The sequence below is a fragment of the Alternaria atra genome (assembly GCF_907166805.1).
Source record: "Alternaria atra isolate CS162 genome assembly, contig: 29, whole genome shotgun sequence".
Lineage (NCBI taxonomy): Eukaryota > Fungi > Ascomycota > Dothideomycetes > Pleosporales > Pleosporaceae > Alternaria > Alternaria atra.
This window is the reverse complement of record NW_025091327.1, coordinates 1800836-1815056: the sequence shown is the minus strand read 5'-3', so window position 1 is coordinate 1815056 and position 14221 is coordinate 1800836. Positions and strand designations below refer to the sequence as shown.

At 51.3% G+C, this 14221-nt stretch overlaps 5 protein-coding genes across 5 annotated transcripts; 3 read left to right on the top strand and 2 right to left on the bottom strand.

Annotated features, from left to right (window-relative positions):
• Window positions 1–51: 51 nt before the first annotated feature.
• On the top strand, window positions 52–2811 carry ALTATR162_LOCUS8920 (uncharacterized protein; the record flags this gene model as incomplete). Its single annotated transcript, XM_043316553.1, has 2 exons — window positions 52–200; window positions 252–2811. The coding sequence occupies 2 exons, from the start codon at window positions 52–54 to the stop codon at window positions 2809–2811; spliced, it is 2709 nt and encodes a 902-aa protein (XP_043172488.1).
• A 398-nt stretch (window positions 2812–3209) lies between these two features.
• Window positions 3210–8315, top strand: ALTATR162_LOCUS8919 (uncharacterized protein; the record flags this gene model as incomplete). Its single annotated transcript, XM_043316552.1, has 4 exons — window positions 3210–3902; window positions 3960–5217; window positions 5929–7139; window positions 7188–8315. 4 exons carry the CDS (start codon window positions 3210–3212, stop codon window positions 8313–8315), a joined length of 4290 nt encoding a protein of 1429 aa, XP_043172487.1.
• A 605-nt stretch (window positions 8316–8920) lies between these two features.
• On the top strand, window positions 8921–10589 carry ALTATR162_LOCUS8918 (uncharacterized protein; the record flags this gene model as incomplete). Its single annotated transcript, XM_043316551.1, has 2 exons — window positions 8921–9875; window positions 9940–10589. 2 exons carry the CDS (start codon window positions 8921–8923, stop codon window positions 10587–10589), a joined length of 1605 nt encoding a protein of 534 aa, XP_043172486.1.
• Window positions 10590–12121: 1532 nt separating this feature from the next.
• ALTATR162_LOCUS8917 (uncharacterized protein) lies at window positions 12122–12793 on the bottom strand (the record flags this gene model as incomplete). The annotated part of the gene is made up of 1 exon (XM_043316550.1): window positions 12122–12793. The coding sequence occupies one exon, from the start codon at window positions 12791–12793 to the stop codon at window positions 12122–12124; it is 672 nt and encodes a 223-aa protein (XP_043172485.1).
• A 452-nt stretch (window positions 12794–13245) lies between these two features.
• Window positions 13246–13839, bottom strand: ALTATR162_LOCUS8916 (uncharacterized protein; the record flags this gene model as incomplete). Its single annotated transcript, XM_043316549.1, has 1 exon — window positions 13246–13839. One exon carries the CDS (start codon window positions 13837–13839, stop codon window positions 13246–13248), a length of 594 nt encoding a protein of 197 aa, XP_043172484.1.
• Between the last annotated feature and the right edge of the window lie 382 nt (window positions 13840–14221).

The following is a 14221-nucleotide window of genomic DNA, read 5'->3' as shown; positions in this document are numbered from 1 at the left end:
ATGCTTCACACCCATGGCATGCCGTAGCCACCAACTTCCCCACCGCGCACGATGGAAGCCTTCAACTTTGCGACGTCTCTTGACCTGACCGAGCTGTCGGTCCATGTTCGAATAGACCGTCTTGATGGAAACCAGAAGCCCATTCCTTACTCGGTTTTGTTGAAGCGGCCGGACCTAAGGCACCGAGCTTCGAATATCAAGTGGGTCCCCCACTAAATGAGCGAGGAGAGTGAAGTACTGATAGGTGATAGCCCACACTTTGAGCTATATGTGACGGCACAGATATGGGCAGACAGCAAGCCCCTCACCGTCCCCGTTCAAACTGCCTACAAGTCCTTCAAGAACGCGCGCATCTGGAACGAATGGCTCCAGCTGCCCGTCACGTATGCGAACCTCCCCGTCTCGGCCCAGATAGCCATCACAGTATGGGACCTGTCTCCTGCTGAAGACACTGACTCGAACCTCCATGCCGTACCCTTTGGGGGCACCACGATACCGCTGTTCGACAATGACAACACGCTGCATAAGGGCAGACAACGCTGCCGGATACACCGCTTCAAGGCAGCAGATGGCCTGACCAATACTACAACGCCGTGGGTGATACCGCCGGCGCGACGTAGTAGGAAAGCAGAGGTGGTGGAGGACACTGTGGATGAGCAGGTCGCTGAGATGGAGAGGCTGGAGGGTTTGTTGAAGAAGCAAGAGATGGGCGATCTGCCAACCAACAACTGGCTCGACGGCCTGGTATACAAGAAGATGATGCAAATACGGAAAGAGGCGCTCAAAGCCGAGGCTGTAGCGTTGAACCGACAAAGCAAGACAAACGGAACGAATGGTTCTACAGACAGCGAAGACCAGGAACTCTTCTATCTCGACATCGAACTTCCCCGCTTCGATCACGCCATTGTTTTCTCCGACGTCGAGTACCCACCACCCCCCGTATCAGACCTGCGATTACCTGCCGAAGCCGATGTAAGGTTGCGACCCCCACCAGAAGTGTCGTTCGGTCCGGGAATTGACATCGATGGAATCGGATATGGTGATGCAGATGCAGGTCGGCTTATCAAGATCTACGATCCTGAAGTCGGTCGAAGGGTCAACCCCGCCGAGGATAAGCATCGTGAACTGATGCGCAGTCAGCAGACTGATTCACTTGATCGCGATCGGAAGCCTAACGTGCACGTTCGAGACAAGCTCAACCTGCTGCTTTCCAAGGGACCTCTTGAGGAAATTACATCACATGAGCGAGACGACATCTGGAAGTTCAGATACTTCTTGCTACGAGACAAGCGAGCTTTGACCAAGTTTGTCAAATGCGTCAACTGGAAGAACCCACGAGAAGCACGGCAAGCTGCGCCCTTGCTCGACAAATGGGCAGAAATAGATGTCGACGATGCGCTCGAACTTCTTGGACCTCATTTCGACCACCCTGTAGTACGAAGCTATGCAGTTGAGCGGCTGAAGAAGGCGGACGATGAAGAGCTCCAGCTCTACCTTCTACAACTGGTGCAAGCGCTAAAGTACGAAGCGCCAGGTGAAGGTGATGACTCGTCGTTAGCGCGCTTCCTTGTTACTCGTGCAGCCAACAGTTTCACACTGGGCAACTTCCTTCATTGGTATCTTATGGTGGAGATCAGTGACTTCAGCACGGATCAAGAGCCAGAACATCGTGAACTTTTCGCCAAGGTCGAATATGACTTCATGGTCGAGCTAGAGAAGACACCCGAGGGTGTTGGAATCCGCAAGACCTTTCAGCGCCAAGGCGAACTCCTCACCATCTTGGCCAAGATATCAAAGGACGTGCGCTTCGGTGGGGGTGACCGAGCTACAAAACTTGCTCGTCTCAAGAAGGCAATCGCCGACCCAAAGAATGAGCTCACTAACTTCGATCCACTGCCTCTACCTCTGGACCCGTCGGTCTACATCACCGGGATATCGACAGAAGACTGCAATGTCTTGAAGTCGTCTTTACTGCCTATGGTACTTTCCTTCAAGACTACGACGTCAAACCCATATCCAATAATCTTCAAAACTGGCGATGACCTGCGTCAAGATCAACTCGTCATTCAGATTATCACATTGATGGACCGGCTCCTTCGCAAAGAGAACCTCGATCTAAAGCTAACACCATACCGTATCTTGGCTACTTCTACCTCTGCTGGCGCCTTCCAGTTTGTCCCGTCGATGAGCATCGCAGCAGCGTGCCAAAAGCACAAAGGTTCGCTGCTTGCCTACCTACGCGCCAACAACCCCGACGATAGCGCTCCTCTTGGTGTCCGCAAAGACGCAATGGACACATACATCAAGTCATGCGCCGGATACTGTGTGATAACTTACCTCCTCGGTGTTGGTGACCGTCATCTTGACAATCTTCTGCTCGCTCCATCAGGTGCCTTCTTCCACGTGGACTTTGGTTACATCCTTGGGCGAGACCCGAAACCCTTTGCACCAGCTATGAAGCTTTGCCGTGAGATGATAGAAGGTATGGGCGGCGTGCAGCACCCGAATTACCTTATATTTAAAGAGTACTCGTACACAGCGTGGTCTACCTTGCGCAAATCTTCAAACCTCATACTCAACCTGTTTGCTCTCATGCAGGGAGCCAATATCCCGGACATCAAGATAGAGAGGGAAGGTAGTGTGAGGAAGGTTCAAGAGCGCATGTGGCTAGGGAAGGGTGTAGGTGGGGCCAAGAATGAAGATGAGGCAGCGAGAGAATGGGAGGGGCTCGTTGAGGAATCATTGGGTGATTGGAAGGCTGGGGTAATTGACTGGGCGCACGAGTTTGTTCAGACCTATTGGCGGAAGTAAGGTCAGACTGCAGGATAATTTAATAGGTGGAGCATTGAGTAAAGACTGTAATACTTGCAAGATCGGATTCGCATAACGTACGACGACAGTAGGGCGCTCACCATGCCAAGGCTGACCCCGCCGGATCGACATCCCCATGGTTAACACACCGCGCGTGTCCCGGTGGAGACTCCGATGGAGAAGCCCACTCTCCACAAATTGTAGGTGTTGCATGACCTCAACCGTGGAGTGCATCACCGGAGGAATGCAGACGGCGGCTTTCCCGATTTTGAGTAACCGCGGCTTTGGTGCGTTCGACCTCAAGCGCGTGAAGCTGCTACAATGTAAAAGACAGCCTTTTGCCCCTCCAGGCCTTGGGAGTCCTCACATATCCATAAATTTTATACGATAAACGCATCATGTTCGGATCCAAAGATAACCGCCTCATCTACACATACGATGCCGAGCAGCTATGGATCGAGCCCTGGGGTCGCAACGCAGTGCGCGTCCGCGCCACTAAAATACCTACCATGCCACAGGAAGACTGGGCGCTCCTACAACAGCCCGACATTACAACCAATATCGACATCGCCAGCAATGGCGAGTCAACTACCCTCACCAATGGTCTCGTCAAAGCCACCATCACCAAGCGAGGCAAGATTACAATCTCAAACACCTCCAGCGGTAAAGTCCTCTTAGAAGAATACGCCCGTCATCGCCGCGACATCATTGATCCCAAATGCAGTGCTCTAGAGGTCGAAGCCCGGGAATTCAAGCCCATCCTTGGCGGCGACTATCACCTTACTGCCCGGTTCGAGAGCCTGGATCCCAAGGAGAAGATCTATGGGATGGGACAGTACCAGCAACCTTACCTTGATATTAAAGGCACGCAATTGGAGCTTGCGCATAGAAATTCACAGGCCAGCGTACCGTTTGCTGTTTCTTCGCTTGGATATGGACTGTTGTGGAACAACCCGTCGATCGGTAATGTGGTTTTTGGAAAAAACGTTATGAGTTTCGAAGCATTGTCGACGAAGGTATTGGATTATTGGGTTGTGGCCGGTGATACACCAGCGCAGATTGTCGAGTCGTATGCTGATGCTACTGGCAAGGTAAATACCAATTCCCATGCTGATATATGGGTTGGAAGCTAATTTCATGGTATGCAGGTGCCTATGATGCCAGAATACGGCCTAGGCTTTTGGCAATGTAAACTCCGCTACCAAACCCAAGAAGAGCTCCTGCAAGTCGCCCGAGAGTACCGCAAACGGAACCTCCCCATCGATCTTATCGTGATTGACTTCTTCCACTGGCCCATGCAAGGAGACTGGAAATTTGACGAAAAGTACTGGCCAGATCCCGAGGCCATGGTCGAAGAACTGAAGCAGTTGAAAATCGAACTCATGGTATCCATCTGGCCAACCGTAGACCGACGATCAGAAAACCACGAGGAGATGGTGGAAAGGGGGCTGCTTATTCGCACTGAACGTGGTGTACGCACAGCTATGACTTTCCAGGGTCAAACAATCCATTTCGATGCGACGAACCCGGCTGCACGAGATTATGTGTGGAACAAAGCGAAGCAGAATTACTACAAGAAAGGTATCAAGGTATTTTGGTTGGACGAAGCGGAGCCAGAATATCGACACTACGACTTCGATCTCTACCGTTACCACCTGGGTCCAAACGTAGCGATCGGAAACATCTACCCTCGAGAGTACTCCCGCGCGTTCTACGAGGGCATGGAGAAAGAAGGTCAAAAGGACATTGTCAACCTAGTTCGTTGTGCATGGGCTGGTAGCCAGCGCTATGGCGCTCTCGTATGGAGCGGCGATATTTCATCATCATGGTCAAGCTTCCGCAACCAACTCGCTGCAGGACTCAATATGGGTCTGTCCGGCGTGCCATGGTGGACAACCGATATTGGAGGTTTCCACGGCGGGAATCCAGATGACGAAGCTTTCCGTGAACTTTTCGTCCGGTGGTTCCAATGGGGTACCTTCTGTCCGGTGATGCGGTTACATGGAGATCGAGAACCGCGACAGCCGAAGACTAAGAATAGTCCATCTTGTCGCAGTGGTGCGGACAACGAAGTGTGGTCGTATGGTCCAGCGGTATATGAGATCTGCAAGAGGTACATGGGCATTCGCGAAGATTTACGCGAGTACACACGGAAGCTCATGGAGGAGGCCCATAAGAAGGGTTCGCCGGTTATGAGAGCTCTCTTCTACGAGTTCCCTGAAGACAACAAGTCTTGGGAGGTGGAGGAACAGTATATGTATGGGGATAAGTACTTGGTGTGTCCTGTTCTTGCTAAGGGTCAGGTGAAGACAACGGTTTATCTTCCACCGTTGCCTAGTGGGCAGAAGTGGAAGAGCTTTTGGGGTGAGCAGACGTGGGATGGTGGGAAAGATGTTGAGGTGGGTAGTCCGTTGGAGGTTATGCCGGTCTTTCAACGGGCTTGAGGTGTCCTAGAAAACTTGTCGATTTACATCGAAATGAGTGAGGTTGTAACCTGTCTTGATGTTCGCAGCCCGTGCGCTGAAGCCCCACCATCCCAAGCTTGTGATGCCTGTGAACTACGCCAGCCATCTATTTGCTCCGTTTGCCACTGACTACCACCCCTCTGCCTTGTCCCCGCATCTATCTTGGCTGGCCAACGATGACTGGGATGGCCTGCCTTCAATTTCAACCCGATCCAGGCTGCCTGGGCATATATTCGCGCCCTCCCTGCACGAGACCTGCATCTACCTTTCCAGGCAATGACATCTCCAGATGCACAGGAGCGGCCGGTTGCAGTATGCGACATCTGCGGTCGGGCCTTCGGCAAGCAGGAACATCTGGGTCGACACATGAGGATCCACACGCGCGAACGGCCGTACCTCTGTCCTTCCTGCCACAAGTCCTTCTCACGCCGTGATGTCCTCAATCGCCACATCGCCGCGCACAATGACCACGGCAATGTCGCAACTCAGCTCCCCGGATCTCGAGCGTGTTTACGATGTGCTTCAGACCGGGTGAAATGCTCGCGTGGTCACAGATGCCACCGGTGCTTACAGCGCGGTTACAACTGCCAGTACCCGGCACCTCGCGCCTCGCGAGATAGAACGGTGGATTCTGGCGCGAATGATTCAACAGACGCCTTCAGTAGCAGCAATCTGCAACCCGACAATGCCAGTCAGGAAAACAACGGCGAACTAATGATAGCCGACTTCAATGACGCGATACCAGAGTCTTCTATGAGCGCGTGGACGTGGAATAGCAATGTCAACACTATGGCTGGTCCTGACGCATTTGGCCTACCTGGCTTGAGTTTGTCAGACGTCAATTGGCTTTCGCCACAGTATTCAGGACCAATCGACTTGGATGCACTGCTCGCGAACATGGGAGGAAATGCTAATGGTAGTGTGGAGCAATGGCCCTGTTCTATCGCTACTACGATGCCCTCAGTTCCAGCGATCACCACAGTTCAGCCCGTGTCACATCCAGAAAGGATTGACTACAACACGGGAAACACTCCAAGGAAAATTGCCTCAGAAAGATCCACGTCGATTTCGGAAAATAGATACTACGTTGACGGGACTGGTGCCAGGGCCCCGTTTGGTGGTAGAGGCCAGCACTCGATCTGCTCAGAAGAAACTATAGATTTGGAAGAAGAAGAAACCAACATTGCAATCACGCCATTCCAAACGCCAAGCACATGCTCCCTATGTCCGTTGATAGCATACCAGTCTCTCATAGAGGGCATCACCACTGAAAGTCGCAATTACCTCATCGAGATAAACGCTTCGAGTTTGCCTACGCATGAACAAGTGGCCTTGTCCATTCGCCAATACTTCGACCGTTTCCATCCAGTCTTCCCATTCTTGAGGCGATCGTCTTTCGCGGACGATGCTTCCAAGAGCTGGCTCTTGTTGCTCGCTGTGTCGATTGTCGGTTCAAGATACTCGCAACTATCGCAGCATGCACGACTGAGCGAACAGCTCTTCCGCCTGCTAGGCGCCGTCCTCACGCGCTGTAAGTATGGTGTAGAGTCGCAAGTGACGATAGACGATGAGGACGTTGATTACAACCCCAGCTGCCCAGCCCGGTTCAACGTCCGCCCTAGCATACCTGACCTACAGGCCGGTATCTTGAACATGGCTTGCATGCTTCATTCTGGCAAAAAAGCTCTTGTTGAACGTGCCTTGGTAGAACGACACAATCTGGTAGAAGTTTGCCACTCACTGCGTTTGCTCATGCAGGCGAAGCGATCTTACGATCCGAGGACAGCAGCTGACCCTGACCACGATTCCGTCCGTGACTGGCTTATAATAGAGTCGAGGATCCGCACTGGGATGATGATATGGGTACCTCGTTCTTCTTGGTTTTGATAGATGGCCGGCTAATTGCAGCAGACTCTTGATACTTTGTTCGTTTATGAGTTTCAGGCCAAACCCCTTATGCGAATCGAAGACATCGATGTGCGCCTGCCATGTCACGAAGACATATGGGAGCAACCAGCTTTGATCCGACACAGTCAGAAGGGTATTCCTGATGTCACACTCACAGAAGCCCTAGAGATGATGTATGTGGAAAAGCGGTTACCCACCGACCTTGGAGAATTCAGTATGGGGTTGCTTGTCACTACTATCTACCGACATACTAGGGATGTTCTAGCTAGGGATCGAATTCGACTGAACTCATGGACACCAACATCTACGCCACAGCGCCGTAGCGACCTGCAACCACCTGTACAGCAGGATTGGTTACCGACAACGCGATTGGCGACTAAGTGGCGCAACAGTGCTTGTGATTGCTTGGATGTTTTGCATTGGCCTGCGAATAGCAAGGTCGCTCGCCACTCAGGTTTTGAGCACCACACTATTCTCCAGCTGCATCTAGCTCGCCTAATCATACTGGCTCCAACTAGCGCTATACAAGGATTTGCTTCGGGGTCTGCGTCAAAGGATCTAGCCCAGAGCGATAGGGATAGCCAGTCATTCGCTACGGCTCGTATCCAGGTCCTACAGTGGGTCATTCGAGATCACTGCAAGGCCAGACTTTGCTTGGTACACTGTGGGGCTTTGTTCTGGCACGTCCGCAGATATAGCTGTAGCAGTCTGCTTGAGCCATACGCAGTCTATATCGCGACCCTCATACTATGGGCGTTCTGCATTTGCATGCAACTTCCTGAAGCCGTCGAAGCTATTGCTTCCGAGTCCGACGAAGTTCCAGAGCCATCGTTCCTCCACCTCGATCGACCATTAGATGATGAGCTGGTTCAAACATACGTGCGAATGGGCCATAAAATGTCAGCTTATATTGCCAATGTTGGCAGCCTTGAACATGAAGCAGCTCCAATGCAGATTGCAAGAGAAGGGATTTCATTGTTGGCCAAAGGCTCTGAGCATGCATCCAGTTCCGACTACAGTTCCCTGTCTTCCGCCAAAGATGCTTGCCCTACGTGGGGCATCGAAAGATCTTATATAAACCTCCTGCGTCTTCTCACGAAGGAGCAACAAGATGAATATCTTGCGGCGTGAGTCATGCGGAGCATCCCAGTTTTGTACTCCTCACCTTGTCTTATCGAAAGAACGGTTCTTCGAGATACATTCCTGGTAACCACCATTCGTCATACCATAATTCTTACAGTGTTTGACTCATTTTGACAAAACAATTCCGAAGTATCAACGATCACGGTACCGTGTTTCATGCGTGACGATAGCCGAACCTCGTGTTCCTCGGCGTATTAGACACCGGAACACATGATACTTCTCCACCGGGGCGATTAGTGAAAGATCCACGCTACCGGTAGAGTGGCCGCGCCCCGCACGTGTCTTGATGGAAAATGCCGCGCCTAGGATGATCTCCACCGGAGCTGGGCCTTCCCAGGATTAAACTTGGCCCAGCACATACCCCATGGGGTAGTCGCGTTCCGGTGGAGAGAACCTGGGGTAGCAGCCATGTTCCATGCATGGGTGATTGGCTAGTTCCGTGCAGATGCCCGACTATGTATACGATAGTCATGTCCTCGAATCCACGAAAATCGTCTGCAACACATAGCCTTTGCAGCTCGCATTCATTTTTCTAACTCCTAAATCTTGTCACCTCTCCTATATACTTGGTGCACGCACCGAACCGACCGATCATGGCAGACATGGATGAGAAAGCTGCAACCATGGAACAGCAGGAGGTCTTCGATCAGGCCAAAGCGGCAGCCGACGAGGAGCACGAAATGACGTTACCCCAAGCCATGCGTAAATATCCCAAGGCTGTGCTCTGGTCGGTACTGCTATCCACTTGCATCATCATGGAAGGATACGACATCGTCCTGATGAGCTCCTTCTTCGCACAACCATCCTTCTCGCGAAAATACGGGGAATTCAACGAAGGTACTGGGACATACGAGATAACGGCATCATGGCAGAATGGACTCAGCAATGCCGTGAGCGTAGGTACAATCATCGGAGCGTTTGCCAATGGGTACTTCATCCATCGATACGGTTATCGTCCGGTCTTGCTGGTGTCGATTGCGGCTATATGTGCATTAATCTTCATCTCCTTCTTCGCGCCTAATGCTCCCGTCCTCCTCGTTGGCCAATTCCTTTGCGGTATACCGTGGGGTGTATTCGCTACCATGGCACCTGCCTACGCCAGCGAGGTCTGCCCACTAGCTTTGCGAGGTTACCTGACAGTATATGTCAATCTTTGCTGGGCGTTTGGCCAGCTCATCTCCGCTGGAGTACAATCAGCATTCTCCGGCAATACTACGCAATGGGCATACCGCATACCCTTTGCCATCCAATGGGCCTGGCCTATTCCTCTCTTTGCGATCCTCTGGATGGCACCCGAGTCTCCGTGGTACCATGTTCGCACCGGCAACCTCGACATGGCCGAGAAGATGATCACACGCCTTTCGTCCTCATCGCAACGACACCTTGCCAAGCAGAAGGTAGCCATGATGGTTCGTACGAACGAGTTGGAGAAGTCTCTTGAGGAAAATACGTCGTATCTCCAATGCTTCAAGGGCATCGACCGCCGTCGCACCGAGATCGCATGTATGGTTTTCGCGGCACAGCCTATCTGCGGCTCGGTCATGGGCGGTACGTAATTTTTATGTAACAACCGCGTGTGAGACATATACTGACTTCCTACATCTACGCGTAGGTACACCGACCTACTTCTTCGTTCAAGCCGGAGTACCAAACTCGATCTCATTCAAGATGTCCGTTGGCGGCCTCGGTATGGCATCTGTCGGCACACTCGTGTCCTGGGTTCTCATGAGTTACATCGGTCGTCGAAAGCTCTACCTCTGGGGACTTGGTGGGCTGGCGACCATCCTCTTCATCGTCGGTTTCATCAGTGTGGGTGCCGGTGACTCCGCCGGCGGCAACTATGCACAAGCTGCCATGATGATCGTCTGGCTCTTTTGGTACTACATGACCGTCGGTCCTATCTGTTATGCCATTGTCGGAGAAGTCTCTTCCACACGTCTTCGCAGCAAGACTGTGTGTCTAGCACGCATCACGTACTATATCGCGCAGATTCTTACCAACGTCATTAACCCATATATGTTAAATCCAACTGCCGGCGACTGGAAGGGCAAGACTGGTTTCTTCTGGGGCGGAGGAGCGCTTCTCTTCTTCATTTGGGCGTTTTTCCGTCTCCCGGAGACTAAAGGACGGACTTATGAGGAGCTGGATATTATGTTTGCTGAAGGAATTCCTGCAAGGAGCTTTGCAAAACATACTATTGATGCGTATGCTCATGGAGGTTATGCTGATCGGAAGGGTTCTGGGGATGAACATGTTGAGTGAACAACATATAGCAATGCGTCACTGGGGAAAGGTTTTGAAGCTATTTCGTCCGATCTGGCGCGAGAGAGCTGTCATCAGTAGCAATGTATCCGCTTAGCCTTGCATATATGAAATTTACGATAAAAATGCTTTCGTACACACGGATGAATGAGATAACTACATGTCTTGGTATTACAGTGCTCCCTTCAAGCGTGGGGTACGTCAAGGTCCACTGGTTCTCCACTAGTAAAAGAACGGAAAAAAGCACACACGATAACGCGTAGTATTCGAGCGATCCCTGCGTCACACTAAACCCCAAGTGACGCGTTTGTCTAGAACTTTTGAGTGAGTGTCCAAAGCGATGAATCGCTGTTGCGCTGCTCAACGCTCTGTTTATACCGGAACGACTTGGATAAGAAAGCACGTGAGAATGCCGAACGCGAGGCAAAACAAACATCCGAAAAAGAGGCGAAAGCAAAGACTGAGCGCGGGGTAAGGGAGATTAAATAATACGTAGTACAGAGCGCTCATGAGCGTGCGGACCTTGCGAAACGCGAAGCAAAAGAATGAGAGGCGGAAACACTTGCAGCACAAGAAACTATGGAGCAAAAGAAAAACCCCCCAGGGCTCCACGAAGACAGACAATACGAAAGGGCACAAGGCCGAATATGGGGAGACAAGCGATGGAAAACAGCAATTGTCGGAGCCTCCATCAACTACTACGCCGCCTGCCCGGCCCTCCATCACCAACAGTACAGCGATCCTCAAGAAGCCCAGGAAGAGATCGACACGTCCACTGTCCGCTTGCTACGTTTGCAATGAGGCAAGCCATATCGTTCGAAACTGTCCTGTGAAGCATGTCAAAGCCACTAAGGTCAATTTGTCTTCACATCGCATCGCAATGAAGCCTGCTCCAGACATCGAAGCAATGAGCAATCCTTTGCCACCAATGTCTATGCCTGCAAAGATCGTGGTCAATTTTCCAGCTCCACGCGATCAGAAGACTAGAAACATCGCAAAGGGCACCTCGACCACATTTCAAGAGTCTGCAATTCTTTCCGCAAACACAACAGCACCTGAAGAGCCTGCTGATCCAAGCAGTGGTCCGAGAAAGAGAGGTCCGCGTTCAGCGCCCCAAAAAGATCAAGGCCTCGATGGTGTTGCTACATCAGCCCCTCCGTTCATCAATACAACCCAAGTGAGCGGTACCGTGGATGTGCCTGTTAGCACCCAGGCAAGCAAGCCAGTCAAGAAGCCGAAGGTGAAGGCCCCATTGGCTTGCTATGTCTGCAAACAGGCAGGACACAAGGCGAAGAGCTGCCCCAAGAAGACTCCAGAACCGATGTTAGAGACAGTCAGGTAGAAGAATTTGTCTTGCAGCGACGTTGGAAACCGAGTGCTTCATATGGCGTTTGGTTTCAGGACATGATTCGATAACACTCCATAGCGATGTAATGGTAACCAAGGATAATAATTGTAAGCGACAAAGTAATATAAACGAGCTCTTAGAGCCGACCACGAAAGGAAATAAGAGACTGACACCATTTGATGTTTCACAACTCGTCCCTCCCATCCTTAGCCTTGACCTTCAACGCCTCAACTGTGAACCTAACCTCCTTCTCCCCAATATTCGTATGACTGACCTTGCCAATGACCGCCCCATCCTTGGGTTCATTCGAGTAATTCTCCAGCCCATCAAAGACACCCTCACACTCTTCTCCGCCTTCCTCCGCATCATCAACCCACAAGGGCAGAATCGGGTAAATCGCTCCAGGGGCAAAGAACACAAGATCATCTTGCACACTATAATGCCGTTGTAGCAACTCGCGTTTCAGCCAATCTCGCACTTTGTACGGCATATCTGCCATGTTCATCTTGATGAGTTCGCGACCGGTGCCGTGGACGTCGATGCCTGCCCAGGAGCCGGCGTATAGTTGCTTGTTGTAGAAGACTTTGAGTTGAGGAGCTTGCTCTTCTAAGTCTGGGTAGAGTTCATTGAGCTTGTAGATCTTGGCGGTGTAGGTGTTTTTGTTGCGGCAGTGTTGGGTGTATGGTTGCAGGGTGGTGCTGTCCCATTGCGCTGTCCAAAGGGCGCCTACAGGGGTGGGTTCGTCGGCTGCTGGGGAGGCTGCGGCTGGTGGTGTGGAGGATGAGGACGAGGCGTCTTCGGCGGCATACGCGGTCGCTGCTAGGAGCGCCGGTGACAGCAGAGAGAGGAGTTTCATATCGTAATCGATCGGGTTTCTATATGTTGAATTGGAACAATGCCGGATGATTGGAATGTGCAGTTATGAAAGTTTCTGATGGTGTGTAAATATCACAACGTATCGCAAACCAACCCACAGCTATATACCGTATCATCCAGCTTTTATGCGTTCTGTCCTTTTCGTTCCGCGCGAGATCCCATGACGTCTCCGCGTTGATGTTCCGCTTTCCATATTAATAGCCAGGGTTGTTAGCGACGCGACAGGAACGCGATAAATTAAAAGAACACCGTGGAAGGACGCTGCAATGATGATCGGCGTATACGTCGCCGGGAACTCGCCCACAGCGCGCGTTTTGTTTATACGATTTTCATGCTTCCGAATGGTGGAGGTTGGCATGTGGAAGAACGCGGGGTGAAGCTTCCCACAGAAGAGCTAGCGCCCGCACGTGGAGAAGGGCTGTCGCCACTCGTTTAGATGAGACAGAATTCCTGTTCTTGTCGATTTCCTTCTTCGACTTCCTTCATAAGCTCTCCATGCATGATACTGTCCACATATGCCTCGCCCAGAAAGAGGTACTTATCGCCTTTCGGTCGTAACACAAACGGCGTTTGGCCACCATAAAGCACCACGACGATATCGCCAGCACGCATACACTGCGGGCCAAGACCAAAATCTCTTTCTCGAGTCCAGAAAAAACAACGCTGATAGCAAAGGTCTTCTGCTTCAAATCGACATTTACGTGCATTGTCGCTCAAGCGGTTCAACTCTGCTGGTGAAGCACGCAACCACTCGATGAGATCCTCAAAACTTCTATAGAAGTGGCTCGGCGTCTCCTTGCCAACTCCTTCTTCTAATGTCGGGGAGAAACAACGGCCCGCTGTGAAAGTGCGAGCTACAACGCGCAACTTCTCATCCCGATTTCCGTCACTGGAACCAATATTTTCATAGATCTTTGTGACTATATTCTGTTTGCCAGAATCCTCGTCTTCGAAACAGTCAAAGCCAGATGAGAGTTTGACGATGCTCGTCGCAGCGTATATAACCCAGTAAGTCGTAATTCGCATCGTCCTGAGTCCTGCATGGCAAGAGGCCCAACTATACGTCCACCACACGCGTTGTTCGACATGTCCACCAAGGACGAAGATATTCTGCAATTCCGTTGAGGTAGATCCCATCGAGGTGCTCAAGATGCAGACTGATTGTCTCCGTCATACCCTCTACGGTGTTCTACATACGTCAAAGCGTTTGGTTGCCTGTTGAGACTGAACGTATATACAACTGTGTCAGCAAATACTTGGCCTGCACTTTTCTCGTAATCTGGTCTGTGAGCTATCTCTTCCGTTCCAATTTTTAACGAGACTTATGAGCCCGTACACCTTGTCTCTAGGATCCGTCGACTAGGAATAGCAAAACCGTTTTAACAAATCGAGGAATGATTCCTCATAG